This window comes from Malurus melanocephalus, unplaced genomic scaffold (assembly GCF_030028575.1).
Source record: "Malurus melanocephalus ecotype Western Australia unplaced genomic scaffold, MMel_1.1 scaffold_57, whole genome shotgun sequence".
In the NCBI taxonomy this organism is placed as follows: domain Eukaryota; kingdom Metazoa; phylum Chordata; class Aves; order Passeriformes; family Maluridae; genus Malurus; species Malurus melanocephalus.
This window is the reverse complement of record NW_026623289.1, coordinates 1,555,497-1,579,035: the sequence shown is the minus strand read 5'-3', so window position 1 is coordinate 1,579,035 and position 23,539 is coordinate 1,555,497. Positions and strand designations below refer to the sequence as shown.

The following is a 23,539-nucleotide window of genomic DNA, read 5'->3' as shown; positions in this document are numbered from 1 at the left end:
CCCCTTTTTTCATGCTTATTTGCTTTGAGTTCCCTCCAAGGTTCCCAAATGCTCTGAGAATGGAGGKATCCAGGGCTAGCAACCCCATGGAAATAAGTGCCTCCAGGGCAAAGYGAGGTTGTGAATATATAAATATTTAACCAGGGGACACAGTGCTCCCTGTCGCTCACTCACGTCTGGCAATCATTAGTGGGACCAGCCACCCGTGACCTGCAGGAAYAGGGCAGAAGGGGGTGAAATGCAGCTATTCCCACACAGCAGCTCTGGGGTTGCATTTGAAGCCCCATACCCAGATAATGTGGGGCTTCAGCCCATCAGGACAGGACCACATCCTGAAATCCTCCTTCCCCCCATTGCCCCAGGCCACCTCAGGGCAGCAGSTCACCCTCAGCCAGAGGTAGGACCTCTGGATCAAGGCTCCATCTCCACCTGAAGGCAATAATTAACTTGGAATGTTTTCCCCACCTCTTCTTTTAAATGCTCAGACATAGTGAAAGTGAAACAGTGCAAACATTTTCCGGAGATCAAACAGGTGAAGGTGCTGGAGCTTTTGGGCAGGTGTGGACAGACATTTTCTTCTACTTTTAACAGCCCTTTTCAGAGGGTAAGGAAGGATGGAGAGCAGCACCATTCCCAGAGGGAGCCCCTCGGCCAGCACATACTTGAGGGATGATGCCCCAGTCAGCTGAGGTGAGGGAGCTGACCTGGACCTCAGTCCTGCAGAGCTGCCCACCTACCGCTGCATCTCCCCTGGATTTTCTGCGGCACGGAGCTRCTCTCACTTTCTGTGGATCACACCTGTGCTATCCCAGCTTGCTGTGGAGGGGATCACTTCTGTCAGTACTGGGGTATGTATTTCTCTCCTCTCCCTCTCCTCTCCCTCTCCTCTCCCTCTCCTCTCCTCTCCTCTCCTCTCCTCTCCCATGGGCTCACACCTTTAGTTCCTTCTTCCCTGCCTCTCTCCAYCACACAGCTCACCCCTTTRACCATTGCTGCTGCTCAGCACTAYCTGCAGAGACCCCATGCGAGTTTGAGCTCAGGTATCAGCCTCCTTCCCCCTGAAATCCCTGGGAAGTGGGGTTCYCTCCTCTCCCTCCCACCCTCTGTATGGGCTGTGAAGGGTGAGATCCTGAGCCAGGCAGTGAGTGGTTAAATATTCCCATGAGAGTGTGTGAAGCAGGGTCTGAGCCCCACTGTGTGAGCAGCTCAGCAAACCCATGGGAAGATGCTGTCCCATAGCTCACAGCCGGTGAAATAACCATGCACAGGAAGCAAAACTCTGATTGAGGAAGGATAGATCTGTTTCCAGAATCCCAACATGTCTATTGGCTGTAATAATTTTTCAGTTCTGCCTTCTGTGAGCTGGACAGACCCGAGACAGGCAGTTCCTGTGTCACCTCAAGCCATAGCTGTTTCTAGGGATTTGAACTGTTCACTCAGCTGCTTCAAGSCTGCTCTGGAGAAATGTGGCATTTTCCATCCTCAGGGCTTTGCAGTGTACAACAGTTCCATGAATGGGCTGTGTCAGCTGGTGGCCTGATGGGAGCCCCTTGCAAGGGAGGGACGGTAAAACCTCTCTCCTCCCCCTTCCGAAGCACCCGGACCTTAGGGTTGGCAGAAGGGAGCTGGCCTTTCTGCAGCACGGCAGGAGCTGAGCGAGTGCAGAGGATGTGACTGCAGCCCAGCAGCACTGACAGGAGCACTTCTGCCAAAATCTGGAATCTCCTGCAGCATCCCCTGCAGCTCGAGCAGGGTTTGCTTACCTTGGAGATGCCCATTCTTGGCATGTTGGGATGCAGTGCTTTGAGGCAGGATGAGTGATGTGARCCCTTCCTGCATTGTACAGCCTTCTGTGCTGTAACCATGACGATTCAGAGTGCAGAGACAGCTGTGGCTGTGATGGAAGGGGCTAGAGCAGAGCTCAGCCACCTGCTGGGAACCACTCACCCCCCGGGCCACCTCCAGCAGCAGCAGCTCAGGGTTTGAGCAGGGCAGAAGTGACAACAAAACCCAAAGTTGTCTTATTTACATCAGAAAGTGGCAACACCCCAGTGAGATTCAGCAAGATTATTATTCCTGCATGRCTGGAAATCCACCTAGAAGAATGGAAAGTAAAACTATATTTGGTTACCCACTGAAACGGTGTGAYTACACAGGTTTCAACATCTCTGACATCTCATGATTCCTTGGTGCTGGAGAAATAGTTGCCACTTKCCTGGTTTAGGGAGTTAAATGAAGCTTTCCAGAGCACCTGGGATGCAGGCCAGCATCTGGTGTTTGTGGGTAGAGAGGTTGTTTCAGCAGCCATAGGCTACACCACCTTGCCCTGTCCTTGTATTTAGTCACTGGAAAGGAATGGGCCAGATTTTCAGAGCAGGACTGATTTTGGAGACACAGAAATACTGTGTTAAGAACACCTTTAATTCTGCTGTTTTATGCATTTCAGTGATTACAATCAACCTGCTTGGTAAACCTCCTGTTGAAAGAGAAGATAAATAGAAATATGGAGTTAGACACAAGGAGTGTGATCTCAGAACCAGCCTCTCTGACCAGTGCAAGGGAGCAAAAGATGGAGGTCATTTCTGAACTGAGCAGCTCAGATTCCCAGAGCAGGGACAGTGGGTTCTTTGAAAGAGGTATTAAAACAATGCTGAGCATCCGGAAGTCAAAACGAAGTTCAAACAAAGAGAGAAGGAAGGAGGATACTGGCACTTGGAAAGCAAAAGCACTTCTGCGAACACTCAAAAACTACGAGGAGAACAAACCCACGGTCTGTAACGGCGTGGAGAAGATTGGTGAAATRTATGAGCCCATTGAAGCAAAACCTCTTTCAGGTAAGACACAAAACTACCARTGTCATTTTCTTGGCTGGATAAATRTAATGTTAATTTACAGTGTGCAARGCTTGGCCCAACAGAGGTGCTAAAGAGTCAGGCATCCCTTTACAAGGGAGAGACAACTGCACCCCTTGCATGRACTCGTTGGATACTACTGACCCAGCCTGGGCAGGCCTCTGGCACTGAACATGCTGCTTGTAGCTCCAYTGCTTTAGTTTAGCCATATCAGCAGCCTATCTATCAACCTGACAGTGTGATGTTGCCCATCATACATTTCAGTCACCAATCTGCTACAATTTGGGAGCTGCTGGTCTGACAGTACCTACAAGTGCAGGGTGCTATTGACTGCACTGCCCCTCTGGGCAATTTCTGCTCTTCACTCTCAGACTGCTGGTCCTCTGACTGTGCTCTGTAGGGTGCTGCAAGGCCTTGAGGGCAAGAAAGTTGGCTTGGCAGTGATCTGGTTTGGAAGCTCCACTTTGGCTCCTAATCTTAGAGATCCTTGTTGCAAAGAAGACTTCCACAGATACTTTGCTCTCTTGCATCTACTTTCTGCCTGTCCTCCTCACAACTGCAGTGCTGCAAGTATTTGTTGTTTGTCTTCCTCAGGCTCGTTACTCTCATGTGTTTTGTCAGCATTATGTAGATATGTCTCAGTCAAATTATGAAAACTCCCTTCAGCTTAGCTCTCACCTTACCCCAGGCATGGGCAGACTGCAATGAACATGGTTTGAGCACTGCTCTCCTCCCCCTTCTCAAGGCAGAGGTGCTACAACGTGTTCACCTGGAGATAGACTGAGGTGGGACAACATGACTTGACCTTTCCTCAGTCTCAATTTCTAGAAAGAAATCCTTGGTATTCTACAGGGTGCCACAGGGATCAGATAGATGGGCTGCCATTGCCTCRCTGCTGGGATGTGCCCTACTGTGCCATGGAGTGATTTACTGCTTTGCACTGATACCTTGTGAGGATGATAAGCTGGATCGGAGCCCATCTCGTAAAGTCTGCTAGTCTGATCCCCAAGGGTCATAGATGAGGAGCAGCAGAAAATGTTATCACAAGCTTTGTGATCTCCTGCAATAAGCAAGCTGAGAAATTGCACRAATAACACCCATTCTCTTCCCAATAGCTTGTGTTTGGCCTGGACTAGAGCAGCTCTGTCAAAAACACARCCCATCCTGAGATAAGTATGGCAAATGATGGAGACTCCACCATGTGCACCATTAAGCTGCAAAATAGTTAATTGCCTTTCAATTGTCTTCCTTCAACCACCAGCTGGCTGATCTTGTATTGCTAAATTAAAGATCCATTTAGCACCCAACATCACCTCCCTGAATAATTATCCTAGATGATGATTAAATGGTGTTTTCTCACTTTGATAAACAGAACAGAATGTATTCCTCTAGTCTCTCACTGCATGCATTTGTGTAAACACAGGTTTTATATTAATTTATCTAGAAGAGACAAAATTAATGGGTGGAATTTGCCTCTCTTCTGAGTGCAGAAGCAACTGTAGCACCATACAGGCATTTAAAGATCTATGTGTTCTCTGATGCATCAATAGTTGCGTTACATAGCACATTTCGGTCTTCATGCATATATTCTTATGCTACAAAGATTACTTGGTACATATGGTATAAAACCTGTGTGCAGACAAGCTATGAACCAGTCCTTCATATCTTTGAGTGCTCTCCACTCTTTCCACATCTTTTTGTGTGTGTATGTCCCAGAAGCAGTGGCCACACRTGCCTAAATGACACCCTTTCCCTTCTCTTTAATATTTGCCTTATACCTGGTATCAGAATGGCATCTTCTTTTCAGAGCATCTGTTACGATGCTGGAGATGGCGAGAGCTTCCTGGGGTCTCTCAAATACTAACRGTGCTCTTGGATCTTCTCAACACATGGCAAATACTTCTTATCTCACTGGTAAACAGGCACTGGTTCTTGCATAAGCAGGACTTTGGAAAATGGGAAACTCAGTAGACCTCAGCTACTTTGGGGGAAGCAGTATTTGGTGACTTTCCCCCCAGCATCAGCCAACACCAGCCAGGTCTGGTAGTGGGTGCCAAAAGCARAGGCACTGGGGAAAACCCACACGAGACCTGAGTGCCTGAAGCACCACAAATCCACGGGTTTTGATGCCCCTCCGATGCCCACAGCTCCCCAAACCCCTCAGGGGCAGCAGTGTTCTGCACTTGGGAAAAAAGCATCACTGGTGCAAGGCTGTGCTTGGCACCTGATTGAAGGCTCATGTACAGGAGGCTCTCTCAGGACCCCAGCATCTCTGAGGATGGGCTCATGGGGAGGCTGGGACAGACACAACCACGGAGTGAGAAATCTGACCCAAGAGCTCAGGACACCCAAAGGGGTCTGTCCTGCTGTGCTCCCTCCCCGTGCTCCAGCCAGAACCTGGGCACTGTGCCTGCCCTCTTGGGCAGCAAACTAAAATGCCATTTCAGACAGAGGTGCCAGGGATGGGCTACACCACCATGGCCAACTCAGCAGCAGAGATGTGCTGAGCACAGGGATGTGCAGGGAAAAAAGACATCCATGCTAAAGGAAATCCTGCTGGTAAGGTATATCCTGAACCATTCCTGCTACCAGTTACACCTCACCTCCACACTAGCAGAGGGGTAGAACCAGAGATGGTTTTACACAGCCTGAGCTTCCAGTGTCCCTCTGTGCAGCCTCGTCAGCCATTGCTTCAGGTCTTCCTGTGGGGCTATCATCAGGATTTTTTTTATATTTTCTGCCTCTGTGACCAGCTGCTTAGGGATGTGGCTCAATTTGCAGCGATTGTTTTCCYTTTGTTTTCCTCTCCGGTCTCAAACAGGAGTTGGAGAGAAGGGAGGCAGGGCTGGGACTGACTTTCTCAGAGGCACTTCTGGGTCCTGACTACTCTGAACAGCCCCTTGCAAGTCTCCCTGTGGGGCAGCTTGTCCTGTTCCCAACCCGTTCATATCCTAATGCCTGCTTTGTCCCTCTTTCCTTCCTCTTTCTGCAGTAATGGAAATCAATGAACTTATTCAGAAACGACAACTTTTAGAAGCATTTGCAAGCATCAAGTTAATGGAAGATGAGACAATCTCTGACTGGGATGCTGAGAAATACAGAGATAACCCCCAGGAGTTTGTACGGAAATCCAAGGATGTGGATTTGCTTTATAACTCCATCTCAAGTGTGATCCWGTCCATAGTGGAGGAAACACTGGAGGATCCCACTTTAGAGCACACCATGCTGACCTCCATGGTGACTTTAATTGCCCGTGAGGAAGCAGCTCATCCCARCACAGACACTTCAGTTTGTCCCGGGTCAGACTTGCTCGGCAGGCCCAGAAGATGGAGGGAGCAGTGGAGGGAAGCTATCAATGAGAGTGCAAGAAAAAGAGTCCTGAAGGCACCCATGGCATCAAGGGAAGAAGCAAACTCTTGGCTTGATCTCCACTTACATTTCCTTCAGGAACGCCTGAGGGAAGATTTACTGAAAATCAAGTTATCAGTTAAAAAATGCTATCCAGAGGAATACCAGGTGTGTGACACTTATGTGGAAGCTTTTCACAATGCCATTGCCTCCCATTTGCAAGAACTCTCCCAGGGACCACTGGACTTCCATGAACTCTACACCTTGCTCAACTGGGTGGCCAACACCTACCACAGGTGAGCTGTTGTGTTTGCCACAGTGCCTCTGCCTCCTCCAGGGAACCACAGGGCCATGGGGCACTCCAGAAGCACCGAGCAATTCTCAGTTTTCCAAGCAAGCGATAGAGGTGCAGTGGAGCCAGATAGCAAATCTGTTAATAGAYGGGGACAAAGATCTGTGGTTAAAGCACTTGGTGCTTTTTACATTATCTACATCACCCCATTTTCCCCTCCCTCTTGCTGCACCCACATGCCAAGAAGCTCCTCCTTGCATTGATAAACCTGCTCTGATAAACCTGCTCCTTTCTGCAGATATTGTGCAAGATCCAACAGCTGTTTAGTAACTTTTCCAGGCACAGGAGGGGCCTGTGGGGGAGGTCTTTTTCCTGTTTAATTAAAACTCTGATGCATTTGGAAACGGGCCATGTTAACCCCCATGCATGGGGTCAGAGCCCTCTTGAGACATCAGTGAGGATGATWAGACACATGAAAACAAAGGCTCTGTCTCAGATGTGTCTGGTAGTTGAATGGGAGGGTTTTAAGATGTCTTACAGCTCCTTGCAGTTCAGGGCTCTGGAAGATAAGCATGTGGAAATAGTTACATCAAAACAAAATTGTGTCTGTCCTGGTAGCTGTATTTGTCCTGGTAGCTGGTTTCCAGGTATAGCCTGAACCAAATGTCCGAGGAAGGGACAAACACAAACCCACTGGCAGCCTTCAAATAAAACAAAGGAGTAAAGGCAGGATTATGAGCACTGAGCCAAACAGTGGGTCAAAATGATCAGAAAGGGGGCAGTGATGGAGCAGGGCAAGCAGCAGCACACTGTTGCCCAGAACACCCCTAGCCTGGGGTAGTTTTTGTGTAAGAAACATTTGCACTGCAGGTGGTCTTTGTTTTGAACAGCCCACAACAGGTTTCTTCTGTGAACTTGTCCAGTTGTTCTTAAAACCCCATCCACAGCGTGGTGACAGTGTGTAACCACTCAGCATCATCAATCCCTGCAGATCTCATGCGAAGGGAAATTCCTGCATGGCCCCACCCCAGCATTGCAGGAGAGCAGGGAAAGAATCAGCTTCAGCAGCCAGGTTCTGCACCAAAGAAAAGTTCCCCCACCATATTTCTCTAAATTGCTGTGAAAGAGTTTATTGAGAGTTTGCAGTTGTTTTGGGCACTGCTTGCAATCACCTGGCTGTTCTAGGCTGTTTCCATTTGATTTTCCCATTCAAAAAACTTAATTGTCTCCTGGGATAAATAAACAAAAAAGAGGTTGACTGACCCAAACTCATTATTGATGTCACAATTCAAACATATAAAAAAAAAACCCAAAAAACAGAAAGGTGGGAATAAGCTCCTTGAGCATAGATTTGAGACAGTCCTTTCAGTTGTGGTGGAGAGTTAGCATTTAAATCTGTGTTATCCTTYAGAAGGAACAGCAGGCTCTGGCAGCAGCTGGGCTGTGCAATGCTCCACATGTGGAGATGTGTCTCTCTGGGAAATCTGAACCATGGCTACGGAAGCATTGACTCCAGGACACTATCAGCAGGCTGAGCTTATTTTCTGCTGAGCAGTCACTCCGCAGCAGCCTGACTTTGTACACTACAATCCTCACTTGTATCTGAGCCTAACTGTTGGTGCAGTGGTGGTGTGGCAGTGGGAACCCCTTTTTGGWGGCTGAGCAAATGCTCAGGCTGTGTGCAGGACATCACAGCCATGTTCCCTGATTAACAAGATGGCAGCTCAAAGCTTAYACCCCACCTTCATCAAGAGCATGAATGCTTTCTTCTTTCTCTTTTCCACCTTCATCATCCTATAAGATGTGGTGCCCCCACGGTCTGTGACAGGTTGCATGAGTAGCACATTCAATTTTACAGGCTAATAACGTTTTTTTGCCCCAGAGACAGTAACACAGGCACTCCCTCCCTTTCTCTGTTTCTATGCTAGTCAGCCGGCCTGATTACATGTCAGTCCGGAGGGAAGTGAGTGGCAAAGTCAGCTGAGCCCTCTTTGGAGCCAGACTCTGTAGCTGGACCCCCAYCCACCCCTTCCATCTGCGGGGGAGMATCGTTCGTGTCCCAGACACGGGAGCCCCTTCCAGGTCCTGCTCTGCCACCTCCCCTGGCTCGGGACAAGGCAAGAGAAAAATCTGACAGGAAAAAAAGGCACAGAGAAAAATCTGACAGGCTGACAGGAGCTGTGATGTGACACTGCAGAGGAGGCAGGGAGATGGGCTAACTCCAGAGCAACCTGCTACTACAGGAATTACCCTGAAAGGCATTTTGTGAGCTCAAATGAATCAGCTTCATGTTGTTTATTTTAAAAAGTAAATTCTCATAGCACTTTTCGTGTCCAAACAACTCAGAAGTCTCATGATTTCTGAAGTGGGCTGGAACCTTAGATCATTTTGGGTTTGAATAATTARGATTTTGAATAGAAAGGAAAGATTTTCTTGTTAAACCTTGAAAACAGGCAGCACAATTTAAGCTTTAAGTATATTTCTCATGGCTTAATAATTATGTAGCTCATGCTGCATGAATATTCCATCAGTTTATTCACACTCTGAGGCATTAWAATTTGTTCATTTGATTCTTTCCAGTGAACTCTTTCTGGGTCATCCTGACCTCAAACCTGAAGTYAAGACAGAAAATCTGTCCCTGCTGTTAACACCAACTGATTGGGAGAAACTGAAAAGCGACTACATTGCTTCAGCAAAGGTGAGAGTTTTGACCTAGTCCCCAGGTGCCCCCCAGGGAAGGTACAGGAGCCCCAGCCTCRCAGACAGAGATCTTGGATGACTGCACTGTCGTTTCCACCCCCACCAGGTACTGGGTGCTACTGGCCCCACACATAGTGGCCTGTAATCTAAAGCAAAAMATTTCTGAACACCAACTCAGGGACCCAAGCCGAGCCAACAGCCCCACTCAGTGTGGCAGAGATTTACTGAAAGGTCATAGCTGGGCTTCACCAGATTGAACACATTGCAAAGTTAGGGGTAAAAGCATGTTAACTGCTGCTGTCACTGTGTGGGATCCCCTCCAGCATGTTTGAGGTTTGCTATTGGCAGACTTTTGGAATCCCCACCAGAGGACACACTCATGGTTTACGTCCTCTGATAAAGCCACTTCCCAGTTTTTTTGCTGCAGTCCTTGTCTGGCACCCTGTTTAAGACTTTCCTGGCTCTTTGCTGGGCTCAGACATTTTCTTGGAAATCATTTCTGAATCAGGGCCCAGCTCAAGGTGAGCTCAAGGTGTCCAGCTGAATGAACTCAGTATTGCTCCACCATGCTGGTGAAAGATCACTTTGTTTCACTGGCAACAAACTGATTTATCAGCTGGGACTGAACAATACTGCCAGCTTACCTGTGTGCACCACCAGAGAGGGCTGGTTTGATCTTTAATCCTGACCCAGTGCATTCCTTGTGCTGGAGGATTTTGCAATCAAACACCTGACCCACTGTTTCCCTGCCAGGGGAATGACTCTCCTTTGTTTTGGGAGTACCTCGCCGACACACAGCACAGCTCCTGACTTCTCTTGGGGTTCTGTTTAGATGCACAGGTCAGGAGCAAGGCCTGTGCCTGCTCAACTTTCCATGCTGTGTGTGTTGGACACACATACCTGCTGATGGAGCAAAACACAGCGAGGTGCTGAGCTCCTGTTTGCTTCATTATCCTGAGCTGCACGTTTCCTTTCTCTGTTCAACATTTAGGGGAAAATCAAAAGTTATTTTGGAAACATCCTGAGACTGGAGGTCACGGAGAAGTGGGAGAAGGAAGTTCATTCAGAAGAGAAGGAAAACCTCTACCACGCCTCACTCTCTTTTGATATTCAAACGGTATTTAATAAGCTGGGGGAAAGGAGGGGGGTTCWCTGTGGCTCCAGGGAAACTGGATTGTTACCTTCTGGGGTGGAGGTACCGCCTCCTGCGATAATTTATGTAAGTCACGCACTGGCAGAATACATTAGAGCAGAAAATGCCGTTTATTACAAATTTTAGCTCTCCCGCTTGCCCTCTAGCTGCAAATTAAACCCGCTGTCAATTGTGTCAGCAACATAATAGACAACTGATTTTAAAGTCCTTAAAGCTCTTTGATTAGGAAGAAGAAAGAGAATGGGGAAAAAGGTGGAAACAAAAGGTTTATTTGAAAAAGCCTTTGGCTTAAAGAGCAACTTTGTCCCAGGGCTGTGGAAGCCAGGGAAAGGCCGTAGGCAGTGACAGCCACTACAATTTAAACAGTACAAAAAACAAAAGCTCCTACTAGCTTTAGGGACTACAGGGTAATAAATGAAGGAGGGATTTGGATTCATTCTCATCACTCAATTGGTTGAGTCACCTCCATTAAGTAATGCTAACAAAAAAAGAGAGGGAGAGAGAAAGAAATAAAATCAAAGAGTTTTGCCTGCTGACGTGACTCTTTTTCCATAGAGGAATATTACACATTTTGTGATCACAGGGAAGGCAGGTCTGAATTGAATTAGCAGATGGATAGGATGCCTTGGGAAGTACCAGAATRGGACTGTAACACTCCTCACTCCAGAAGCACAGCTGGGGTTGTGGGAATGGGAATATGGGAGGAGTTCCAGTGCAATCAAGAGTTCAGGATGATGGCTGACCCTCTGTGCTGCCCTGGTATCACTTCTGAGAAGGGGGCATGTGTGRACCTTCAGGGATGGGGCTTATAATCACCTTCATCATGGGGGCATACCTGGGAACAGCTCAGCTCCCCTTGGGATTTGGGCTGGGGATTGATCCCTCCCCCAATTCCCCCCAAAAGAGGAGGATGACACCAGGACACCTTGGGACTCCACCCAACACCACCTATAACTCACACTCAGACAGCAGAAAGGCTGGAGGCCATTAGGAATGAACTATTCTATTGCAAATCATTTGATGCTTCTTGGCCCATTCTGCATTATAATTTTTAAAACTTCCAGAGGTTAATGAAAACCTCCTGGCAACAAGTCAGCTGTTTGCCCCTTTGCTAGGTGAGCTATTCTCACTGACCAAAGCTGCATGAGACCCTTGTGAAGGATGTTTCACCCGTGCTTGTCCCACTCACTGGAGTATTTTCATTTTCTAGATCATTGGGGAGCACATGAAGTTATCTGGAGCTATCAGCAGAAGCCTGGAAACAAAAATGCTTGAGTTGTGCATGGCAGAGCTGCTCRAATTCATACCAAGGTCATCACTGCTCTGGGCAGCACTTTCTTTCCAAATGAGTTCCACATTGGTAAAAAAACAGGGAAAAGGTCCACGTGCCTGACCAGACACTGGATCTGAGCAGGCACAGGGCTAATCCTGGGAGAATCAGAGATCACAATAAGCCCAGTAATGAGCAAGCTGCAAAACAACTTGGAGGGMCTCATAAACAGACCCAGATGGGACACTTGTGAGTCCAAAAATGTAATGTCAGAGTTACGGGAAGGAGCTGCTCTGTGGAAAGGGATGGGACCACTGCAGTCCCATCTACCCTGGACTTTCGTGACACCGGACACTGGTCACTTGCAGCTTCAGTCATGAGCAAGCAGTGGTTATGGATCCCTCAGACCCAAAGCCTGCTTGACCAAAACATCATCTAGGTATCCTGGGATGAGTCCTGCTGAGCAGTTTTCTCTGGCATCCCATGGCTATGGGCATAAAAAATGGCTGATGAGACCCTCTCTGCTACACCAGGGCAAAACACACGGCTGGGCTGCCTCCTCCTGAATCCTTTAAAATTGACCCAGTGTCCAAAGGAGATTGTTGAAATAATGTTTTTTCATTTTTTCTTATTTTCCCTTTTCTTTTTTCTCTCTCTTTTTTTTTAAATTTTTTTTTCCTTTTCTCTCTTGTTTTATTGATGTTTTAAAAAATTGTGTAAAATGCAAGCTGGAGCAGCCAGGCATCTCAGATTAAGGGACCACTGAAACTTAAGCTTTTGCTTAAACAAACCTGAGATGCAAGTGGCTGAGGCCAGATCAAGCAGGCTCCTTTACCATGATAAAAAACGGGACCACCAGGCAAAGCCTGCCTGAGCACACATCCTCCTGCCTTCAGCAAGGACCTATAAAGGCTATAAAACAGCTGTCAAACCCATAAAATTTGTGCTATACAAAAAACAACCATGCTGAGGTTTTTTTTAGGGGGGGAAGGTAGGTGTGCTGCCCTATTCCCATTCACCTTCTGTCATAAAATCAGCCCTCACTAAATTCTTTCCCTGTGTGTTTAAAGGGCACATAATATATTGCCCCAAAAGCCAGAGAAATGAAGGCTTAGACTTACAAGCCTGTGTACCAGAGCTGCAATTAAACCCTCAGCRTGAGGAAAAGTCAGAGATTTGGCCTCCCAACATCCCTGGCATCTCTCCAAGAGTGCTGCGTACCTGCTCAGGCGAGCGCATCCTAAACCCATAATTATCTGCCATCTATTCCCCTCCACTGCACACACATGTTATGACAGCTGGAAAAAACTTGTCTGCATACAGAGGGGACAGGTTGGGCCAGCCATGGGCGTCTCCTGACACCACAACACACAGGAGATGAGGCATCCTCAGAGCCCCCACCGTTAGTGTTACCTGGGTGTATTTTCCTACAGGTTCGAGCAGGAGTTCACRGCGTGGAGCACAGCCCGGGACAGCCCCATCTTTGTGCCCTATCTCATTGCCTACATCAACAACTTCCACGACCTGCTGTAAGTCTGCTCCCCCTGAGCTGAGCTATCACATTTCTGGGGTCTGGGAGGGTGGCAGGATCTGGAAAGGAATAACCAAGATCTCCTAGAGATGCACCGGTGGGTGTTCAGCCTTCAGCACTTCCAATTCACAGGAGGATTTTCCCCAAGAGATGCAGATAAAAGCCAAAAGGGTGAAGAGATAGAAATAAGGATGGATCCAGTGCTTGCATGAAAACTTTAAACTCTTTTTCAGGACATCTTTTTTGGCCTTAGAGGAAAGTTTTTTCCATTTTTTGTTCTGGAGGTTAGCAATTTAAACCCAGAAACACAGTCTCAAGGCTTCCTTTGGCACTGGGCTGGAAGAARCTCCATGAGAGCACTCAACCCAAAAATAAATGCCTGCCATTGCTGCTGGCATCTGGAACTTCCAGGGCTTTGCATGAATTAGTTATTTCAAGCCATGTGTTGGAAAGTGCCTCTGATGAGCAGATATCATCAGTTCTGAGTGTCACAGATCTGACTGTCACTCACCCCAGAAGTGACATGGTGGCAGCGAGTGCATGGTCCAGGGTCTGGTCCATCAGCCCCATGCTGAGGCGCAGGAGTTCATCAATATCTGGGGTCCTTTCTGCCATGCAGATGTGCTTTTTTTTTTTTTTGCTAGCAAAACAACACAGGAGCAGTGCRTGGGCTCTGGCCCCACCGAGAAGCTGGGGTTGTGATCTCCAGCCCGTGCTGCTGCAGCGCTGCCTGGCACTGCCCCGGCAGGGATGCTCTGTGCCGGGCATCACTCAGGGGATGGAGGGGATTTCGTGCTCGGYGTCTCGCAGGGGCCGGCGGCTCCCGCCGCAGCGAGCACTACCGCCGGGAATCTCTAGATGGCACGGTCTCTCCAGCAATGCTCACCTCGCCGAGGAGCTGGCTTTCCCTGCCTTCTGCTGCCCCTGCGGGACAGTGCTGCCCTTTCCCTGCTGGACACTGCGCAGGGGAAGGGAGATGCCAGCCCCAAGCAGGGAGCTGGCAGTGTTTGGGAGGTGGATTGGCCCCCATGGGTTTRTTTCTGAGTGAAGTTAAAAATTCATCAGCCTGAGTGATGAGTTGTGGGGCAGAGATAGATGTCCTGACAGCAGGATTTTTTGAATGCTGGATCCAGATTTCAAATATTCAACTGGAGTTACAGTCCTGAGCTCCAGCCTGGAATGACAGGGATGGTGTTGGGTGCTTCACAGACCTGCCAGGGCAGCCTCAGACATATAAATCTGGGCAGTGACAGGAACCTGCTGTTCTCTGTGTTTGCAGCAGTGGATGTGGCACATCCAGGGAAGCTCGGGCATCACTGCTGATGCCCTTTTTTGTTGTGATGCTGCCTCAGTTGCTCAGTTCCGCCCACAGTGGGACAGGGGTGGAAAGTGAGAAGAAAGCCAGAAGTTTGCAGTGCCCCTAAAGCACATAATGGGAATTTCACTAACCTCAGAAGTTTTCTTCCTCATAGGGTGAAACATTGCAGAAGTATGCACTGTCCTTAGGAAATTCCACAGATTTCCATCCCCGTAGTTACCATCCCAGCCACTGCTAATAGATGTTGTGWGAAGTGAATCAGACAGGCTCTGGAGGACACAGGGTCAGCAGTTTTTCCTTCTCTGGCTTTATTATTTACTTTTCTCTTCCTCCATAGCCCTCAGGTACCTGGAAATCATTTAGCAGAGGTGCTGCTCRAGTGAAAAAGCAACCAGACTACGCAACTGCTCCGCATGGCTGGACTGTCCCACCTGATGAGAAAATCTGTGGGTTTTTTTAACCACAGTTACTCAGCTATGATTAATTTTCAGTGTACAGGATTGTGCAAAAAGAGCCATTATTTTGCCCCATTAAGTGTTTTGAAGAGGAAGTACTAGAAACACAAGTTTATTTAAAAATAATATCCAACATGCCAATCTAGATAAAACGCTTAGGGCACTGTAATAGTTTACATTTTAACATTAACTAATTGGTGATCTCTGTCTCTCTGTAGGTCASGGTTAGAAACAGTGTTTAAAGTCAACACAGAAGAACTGCAGAAGATTTTGGCAGCTCTGACAAAGAACTTCGCAAATATTTTTTTAACCAAATTAAGAACAAATGCACAGGTAAGAGGATCTTGGCCACATTATTTCCTCAATATAAGGGTTGTGTGCAGCAGGTTCGGGTCATCGGCCTTCCCTTGTCTCACCAACTAAACCTCATTTTGCAGCACATTACATTATGGTCCCTCCAAAATTACTCATGTCTAACACTTGTAGAAATCCTCCTTACAAAGCAACAATTCCAGCATTCAGGGAATTTTTTTGCTGTGAGCAATGATACATTTGTCAAGCTGTTAATAACTATCAAATGAAAAGGRTATTTAGCAGCCTCCAGTCTCTCTGGCAAAGCAGTGGGGGAAAACCTTACCCAAAGTGAAGCGCTGGAGAAGCCAGTTGAACACCACCAATGGGACACTTTTCCTTCTATCAAATAATTTGGATTTTTCAGGACTTTGACATGCAGATTTGTAGCTCTACCATCATTAGAAACCTCTTCAGATAGAACAGAATTCATTCCARTAGAGGTGGTTTTTCCAGGTTGTTCCCATGGTGACAAAAGACTGATTGTTCCCTAGTGAGGATGCTAAAGGTCTGGGGTATGGATTGATAAACTCCTGCTGGTATCATATAAGAGATGGGGTAAATCAAGCCTTTGTTCCCATCCCTTTTCACTCGTCTTAATTCACTTTCTAAATCCCCAAACGCAGCTTCCAGAAACCAAAACAGTAATGGAACTTCTCCAGCATAAGCCAAGSCCTTCTGGCCAAGGGGACTTTCCAGTGACTGCAGATCTTGTCCTGGAGCCTAAGCAGCAGGCGAGGAGAGGCCCAAAGCCAAGGCATTGAGCAAGAGAGCTGAAATGCCGTGAGAACTGAGAGAGGCTGAGGCAAAGCATTTCTAAACAGCTCTCCAGCAGGCTGGGAGCACAGCAAGGGGGGAAATAATTGGGAAGGAGATTGCCAGGAGCCTGAAAACAGAGATCCTGAGAGCTAGGAGGAGAGAAGGGGACATGCCAACAGATTTCCAACAGATTCACAACAAAGTGACTTCTCATTTCCACTGGTGCAAACCCATGTAACACCGGTAAACAGGACTGCCCACCACAGCCTGGTCTAGGCATGCCAGAGTTTCCTGTGATTAATATTCACATCTCTTTCTTCACCAACACATTTATTTACCTAAAGCAGTAGAGCTGGTGCGTCAAAAGGTGGCACAGAGCAAGGAAATGAGGTATCMTAAACAAGCCTTTAATGCTAAAACATCTGCTCTGGGAATGATGCTTCTCCCCTCTGCACAGGGATGCCTCCCCAGAAAGGGGAGACATGGGTCTGAATTCCCTGGGGGGGAGAGAGAAACCCAGCCTGCTCCTGGTGTGAATTCATGCRGAGGGTCCCTCTGTGCTTTCAGTTCAAGCCTGAGATCAGCATATAGCTGGGTGCCCTCAGCTAGAGCATCATAATCTACTCTGAATATACCCGAGCCATCAGTGAGTTGATCTTTTTTCAGCCACTCCTCAAGAAAATCCTGACCAAGAACTGGATTTTGGCGACGGAAAGGCCGGACTCACTGGCGTCAGCAGTGTCGCAGTTCTCCGAGCACCTGCAGCACATGAGGGAGCCCCTGGGGCAGGTAGGCAGCCAGTCCCACATCTGGGCACAGGGATGGGGGCTCACACCATCATTTTCAGGCTGTGGTCAGGCATGCAGCCTCCTCTACAGCAATGGTTGTTTATCACTGGGGCGGCTGCAGAAATTAGGGAGTTCTGCTATTACTGTACTTCCACATGAGAATAAAGAGCAACTTTTCATTCTGTAGTTTAAATACAGGAACTAATTTTGTTTAAAGAAGAACAAAAAGCTCCATTGAGGATTACCGGACATTACAATTCCATGAGTTGCAGGCTTATATKCTCCGTTCACATCTATGCAGTTTGCAGGTGTGAAATAAATGTGTAGCTGACAACAGCTCTACATTTAAAATCTGCAAGGCCCATGAAAATTGGCTTTTAAGCCAATCCAAAATAGCCCCCTCTGCTACTAAGAATCCAAACTGCCATCATGGGCTGTTTCAGGGTGAGGGGTATTTCCCTGGCATTCCCTTGGGCACAGCCATAGCTCTGTGCCAGATCAAGGGGCTGTGAGCTGCTGACTCCCTTTGGCAGGGCTGGCCTGGCCAATGTGTGCTGATGTGCTGCCTTCCTGTACCTCCTCTATACCCTCAGGTGCTGCCAAAAACCTGAGAGCTTTCCCTGCCCTCTCTCACTGTCTTGGCCTTGCACAGGAACCACAGAAAAACCATGAAGTTTGTTTATTTTTTTAACCAGGAGCTTCTACAAGAAGTTCATAAATATGTGGTGAAGGAATATATCACACAGGTCATCAAACCCAGATGGAGAATGAACAGGGAAACACGGCAGCAAGTGAGCAGAAAGATGAGCCTGGAAGCTGCAGTCATTCACAATACACTCATTGATCAGGTATGTGAGTTCTCTCCTGGCATCCCCTGGCTGCCCCAGTCCCAGAGGTGCAATATTCCCCCTTGGCTTCCCAGCAAAGAGGCAACAGGCTCCTGAGGAGGCCAAGCCTCAAGAAATATAGAAATGTTTAAAAAAAACAGCAAACGAGGTGGTTACTGCAGGTTCATGGTGTGGGTTTCCAGCCTCTCTGCATGCCCAGCTGGCAGCTCTCTGATGGCAGCACCTGGCATTACAACATGTTCCCAAGGGTGCAGAAGCTTTGCATAGGGTGGTTCATGTGCTCTAGGATCACATTCATCCCACAGCAGCTTCTTCCTGGGCCTGTCCCCTTGGACCGTGGGATACACTTTGTCACCAAAGGATTCCTGCCCTGGATACAGCTCATGGAGATGAGTCCCAGGAGAAGATTTGTGAGAAAATATATAAGGAAAAGAAAGACAGCAGAGAGGAAAGGTTTCACCACCCACAGACCCAGYAACAAGATTTGATTGTTGCAATTTAGGTGTCTGTTGGTCACAATGATGGTCACAGTTGAGGCATTAACCTTTAACATTTTGGTCTCTCACAGCAACATCAGTCTGAGATTTTCAGGGAAGTCAAATTTGAATTAATTGGATTTTGCAGAAAGTCAAGCATCCAGGGCATAAATCTCTTCTCAGKGATGAGGCACATGAAGTCATCAGGCAGCAGGAGGTGAAGTCTCTGGCATCTGCTGCTATGCTGGACCACAGCCACAATGCCCTGCTCAGGGTCTGGCTTGCTTGGGTGCTCSTGGGCATTGGGAAGCGCAGGGTCAGGCCTGGAGAGCTCCTGGGGGTGCCTTGCCATGGCCACCCAGCAGCCTGCTGCCTGTCTGAGGCAGCCTGTCCTGCCTGCACCAGTCCTGGCTCACACCAGTAAAAACATCCCATTGCCGCTGCTGTGCTCTCACTGCAGGGAAAAAGGCATTTAGCAGGTGCTGCTGGTCCTGATGTCCCCCTGTGTCTCTTCACCCACAGGGCTCTGATGCTGACTGGCTCCTCCCTGCCATAAGCCACATTGCCAATATCATTGGAGAGAAGAAGGAGGACAGGATCAAGGTGTATGCCAAGAAACTGTGCCAGGATTATCCGGATATCAGGTACATGGAACTGCAGATGCCAGAACTGTTGGGCTCCATCCCAAACAGCACCAGCTCTCCCTGTGCCTTGGTCGAGCTCTTCAGCTTCTCTGTGTTGGGGACCACATGTTAGAGATCAGGGTGCCAGTAACAGCAGGAATCTCAACTTATTTTCCTCTCTTTGTGACTGCATACTTTTTCTTTCTTTTTTCCGTGGGCTGTATATTCTGCACACAAATTATCTTCAAAGCCTTTACATTTTAGAATAGAATGGGATGGAATGGGATGGAATGGAGTGGAATGGAATGGAATGGAATGGAATGGAATGGAATGGAATGGAATGGAATGGAATGGAATGGAATAGAATAGAATAGAATAGAATAGAATAGAATAGAATAGAATAGAATAGAATAGAAAAGAATAACTGTTTCAGTCAACAAGGGACCTACAACAATCATCCAGCCCAACTTCCTGATCTCTTCAGGCCTGACCAAAAGTTAATGTAAACTATTTAGGGCATTGTCCCAATGCCTCTTGAGCACTGACAGGCTTGAGACATCAATCAYCACTCTAGGAAGCTTGTTCCAGTGTTAGACCACCCCCTCAGTAAAGAAATGCTTCCTGATGTCAACTCTAGAGCTCCCCTGACACAGTTTTGAACCATTCTCATGCATCCTGAATTCCACTTTATTGTTCTAAATGAATCTTGTTTCACAGTAAAGCTCCAGTTTGCTTTTCAGTGTAGCACTAGTATCAGCCCTGTTTGCCAATTTGCAGGCTTCAGAATTGGAACAAAAAGTTTGTCTCCTGTTCCCAGGCTCAGACCTCAAAGTGAGGCAGCCATTGACACAGTTCAGCTGCAGTTTCTGAAACGGCCTCAACACAACCATTAAATTTTGGAATAAATTACAAATTCTTTCTTTTGTACTTTCCACTTGCTGTTCCAAAGCTGCATCTGGAAAATTTAAAACTACTGGAAAAGTAAAGAAAGTGACTAGCTCTGTGCATGGCTAAAGAGCTGAGAATCAGAAGTTACCTCCTCTTCCACAGCTCTTCTTTCAACGACTAAGAACGAATATCAGTGATACAGATTGAAAAAAATTCCATTTCATCAGAGTAATTTCAGGAAAAAAGCCCCAAAGATTTCAGTACTGGCTTACACAGTCCCTTATATGTGACTCTTATGCAATCAAAATAATTKAATTGCTAGAATAACGAAGTGGACCCTCAAATATTGAGAAAATTGAGCACATTAAATATCTTTTCCTCTCCCCCAAAWTGAGGCTCAAAATTCTTTGTAACTAAATTTAACTTGAGTGGGTCAGATATGCTTCAGGCTTATCTGTGTGGGGAAATTTAAGATACAGGCATGTAAAGGAACAATTGTTCCTGAGTAATTTCCTAGGCGAATGCACCTATCTAACAAAAAAAAAAAAACCAAATCAAACAAAACCAACCAACTTACCAAAAGCCCAAAAGGTTTAATCCCAGTGGCCAGACCAAGCTGAGAAAGAAAAAAAAAAAAAAAAAAAACCAAATCAAACAAAACCAACCAACTTACCAAAAGCCCAAAAGGTTTAATCCCAGTGGCCAGACCAAGCTGAGAAAGAGGCAGTGCCTGTTCTGGGAAGGATGGGGGAGATAAATGATGGCTTGTCATCAATGATGGCTATTTGAAAACCATTTTCCAGTCAGAAAAGCAATTTACAAGGCTGTGATTTCTGGTACTTTTTCATCATTGGCCTCAGACCCAAGCCAGGTTTTAAAGCTTGTCCTCTTGGTTTATTTAATTTCTGACTTTCCATTATTGAGTAACATTGTTTTTAACAATGAAGTTTGGAAAATGGGGYGGGACCTGCTGGACCTGCATTGCTTCCTGTTCAGGTCCCTGTTAATTTTTCTCTGAACTCTTAGAGACATTGATGAATTTGTATACACTGAGATTACTGGAACAGGTTCTGTTTCCAAKTTGGCTTTCCTGCTCTATTCTAATTAGTGCCTGTCAGCTTCCTAAATATTAGCACTTCCATTACTCAGCTCAAAATAATCATTACACAAAAGGTCCACAGCCTCTCTGGAAAACTTGCATAAGACGTCACAGGCATGGAGAGAGAGGAGGAAATTCCCTGAAGCACCAGCAGCAGGAGGGAGTCTCACCAGTGTGGTGTGGCAGGAGCTGCTGCTCACTGTTTTGGTACCTCCAGAGGCACATTCCCRTGCTGGTGGCTCCTCCAGTATGGTGAGGGGTCAGTCTCTGGCACTTTGCTATAGCCTTGCTCTCTCCAGCACAGCTGTTTTTTGCTCACCTCTGGGCTGGTTTTGCTGGCCAGGTGTGAGTGAGGTCTTGTTTGTTTTCTGCAGGAAGGAGCACATCCTGGCCATCCTGGCGCTCCGGGGGCTGGGGCGCACCAGGAGAGCAGCGATTTTTCAGCAAATCCACCATGCACTGGGCAGCTCTGATGGAGGGGAGAGCCACTCACTCTTCRCTGAAATTGATGTTCCAGTAACCATCTGCTGCTTCTAACACAGGACCAAAACAGCTGTCAGCATCCTGCCTCCTCCTACCCTGCCTCTACACCTGATCTAGAATCTGCTAGCCCACCTTCGTCCTCTGCAACCCAAACTTTTGACTGCTGTGGAGAAAGGAGTAGTTTCCTGGACTTGCTACCCCAAGTTCAGAACCCAGAGGTAACAGATGCACCAAGACACCAATCTCCTGCAAGAGCTCCGGGGCAGCAGCTCCAGCCCAGGCACAGTGACCACCTCATGCTCCATTACAGATCCTGTTGCTGGGAGGCCGCTTCACTGTTTAGTACAAGATTGAATATATTTTCAGAGAGCAGGAGAAAACCAAAAGCAGTTCACTCAAAACTATATTAAGGCCTCAGTGCTATATTAAGGCCTGGACTGTACTTTGCATAATTACACAGCAGCAGAGCAAGAGCCTTCCTCCTAATTAGTGCCCATGAACAACCGAGGGGCAGAGCTTGGGCAGGGATGTGGTAGCACCCAAGTCTTATTTCCTCCTCCACAAACCAGCTGGCAGAGCTGGCATGACACAAGGTCATGACGTTGTGACCTGGGCCACAAACCACTACCTGCCTGGRGAGGAAAATGCTGGGTAACCAAACCCCGTGGCTGGGACACACAGCACATGGAACACTCTGCCCTCCAGGATGGCTCCCATGGCCCCTCTGGAATTTCAGCAGATTTTTCTCACTTATGGGCTGTCTTTCACAACTCCTGTTGGACTGAAGATCTGTTCATGCCATTACATCTCCSTGTGTACAGACATGCCTGGATTGGATATGCCATGTGGAGGGAGGCTCCAAGTTCTCCTTGATTAGGGGAAAGTGCCACCGTGCCTCTGGTCCATTTTCTTGTGTGTTTAAATGCTTTTTAACAAATCTGTTACAATCTGACTACAGTATGAAACCTAATGTGAGATGGACAGATGGTGATACAGATGAGATTCTCATCTGGTGTAAACCAGCATCATCCCATTGATGGGCATGGATCACCACAGGGTTAACTCCAGGAAGGATCCAAAGCATTACATCCAGCATCTGCAGGAGGCACTGAAAGAGACATTCAGCAGCCTACAGCTGTATAAATTTGATTTTATTTAATTCAATTTACCCTTTAGGTTGCCCTCTGCAGGATTTAATCTAAGACTTTGCAGAGAYGTGTTTATGATCTATTAAAATGATAAATGTGGACATGGCATAGGCTTGAACACTATTTTTTCTTGMAGCAGAGCTTACAACATCAGCAGTGAGACTCTTGTTTCCTTTGCTTTGGGTTGCAGCAGTGTAAGGCTAAGCCTGGCTGAGCAGCAGGGTCTGGTGACAGGCCAAGGGAAATTTTCTGATGGATAAGAAGTGCAGAGTGCACCTTTAAATCACAATCATCACATGAAAATTTTTCTAAGATGGAATTTTTACCTCCACAGTCAAGGTGTTTTTTCTAACARTGGCTTTGAAATACAGGTATAAATTGAAAGCTTGAAGCAGGAAATCCTGTGAGGAATTTTCTGCCCTGCATCATTCTTCAATACAGCTCATGACAATTCCCATAAATCCTCTGTATTTGCTATGGAGAAGACGAAGTAAAATATCTTCTGATTCTCATATTAGGTGTGCAGCTATTTCCCATCCCAGCAGTAGGAAAGGGCATCTGTGCTGAGAGATTTACATTTATTGTTAAAAGGATTGAACTAAGTGGGAAAGATACAAAGAGGATTTTGACTTTTGCATACCAGGTCTGAGGCTTCTAAAACTGCACCCCTGGAGTCCAGGATTTGAGGCATTAAAGCCTCAGCGAGGGATTTTGTGCATCAGAAATTTCCCTCTACCATGTATGCATCTCTCATCCAAGCACCTCCAGCAAGGCATCTGTGGCATTTTCCCAAATGCATTATTTAAATGTATCCTGGGGTTTTCAATCTTCTTATTTTACTGGCAGACCCTCCACAAAGCAACTGCCTTTCCTCAGGCCCCAGCTGCCTGTCCCTGGGATTAGATAAGGTTTCCGTTTCCTAATAAAAGCAAGCTGCTCCCCTGAAGTCATGGAGGAAAGCTGGGCACAATGGTCTGCTTTTTGTCACAGCCTCTCCTGGGACACTCAGATCCTGCAGCCTGGCATCCTGTGAGCCAGTGCAGGCGCACAGCCAGCTTCCTCTGGGAGTGCTGCTCTGCGGCTGCTTGCTCTTGAGCAAACCAGTTTAAGGTTATAACCCCATTATGGCAAGGCCATGGCTCAGTCCTGCCCCAACA

At 47.2% G+C, this 23,539-nt stretch overlaps 1 protein-coding gene across 1 annotated transcript; it reads left to right on the top strand.

The window, feature by feature from the left end:
* Positions 1–217: 217 nt before the first annotated feature.
* EXOC3L4 (exocyst complex component 3 like 4) lies at positions 218–22,488 on the top strand. Its single transcript, XM_057365745.1, has 12 exons — positions 218–848; positions 2,447–2,834; positions 5,845–6,496; positions 9,073–9,190; positions 10,184–10,309; positions 11,556–11,656; positions 13,049–13,144; positions 15,138–15,252; positions 16,696–16,818; positions 17,513–17,665; positions 18,664–18,785; positions 21,126–22,488. The coding sequence occupies exons 2-12, from the start codon at positions 2,504–2,506 to the stop codon at positions 21,286–21,288; spliced, it is 2,100 nt and encodes a 699-aa protein (XP_057221728.1). The 5' UTR covers positions 218–848; positions 2,447–2,503; the 3' UTR covers positions 21,289–22,488.
* The last annotated feature ends 1,051 nt before the right edge of the window (positions 22,489–23,539 follow it).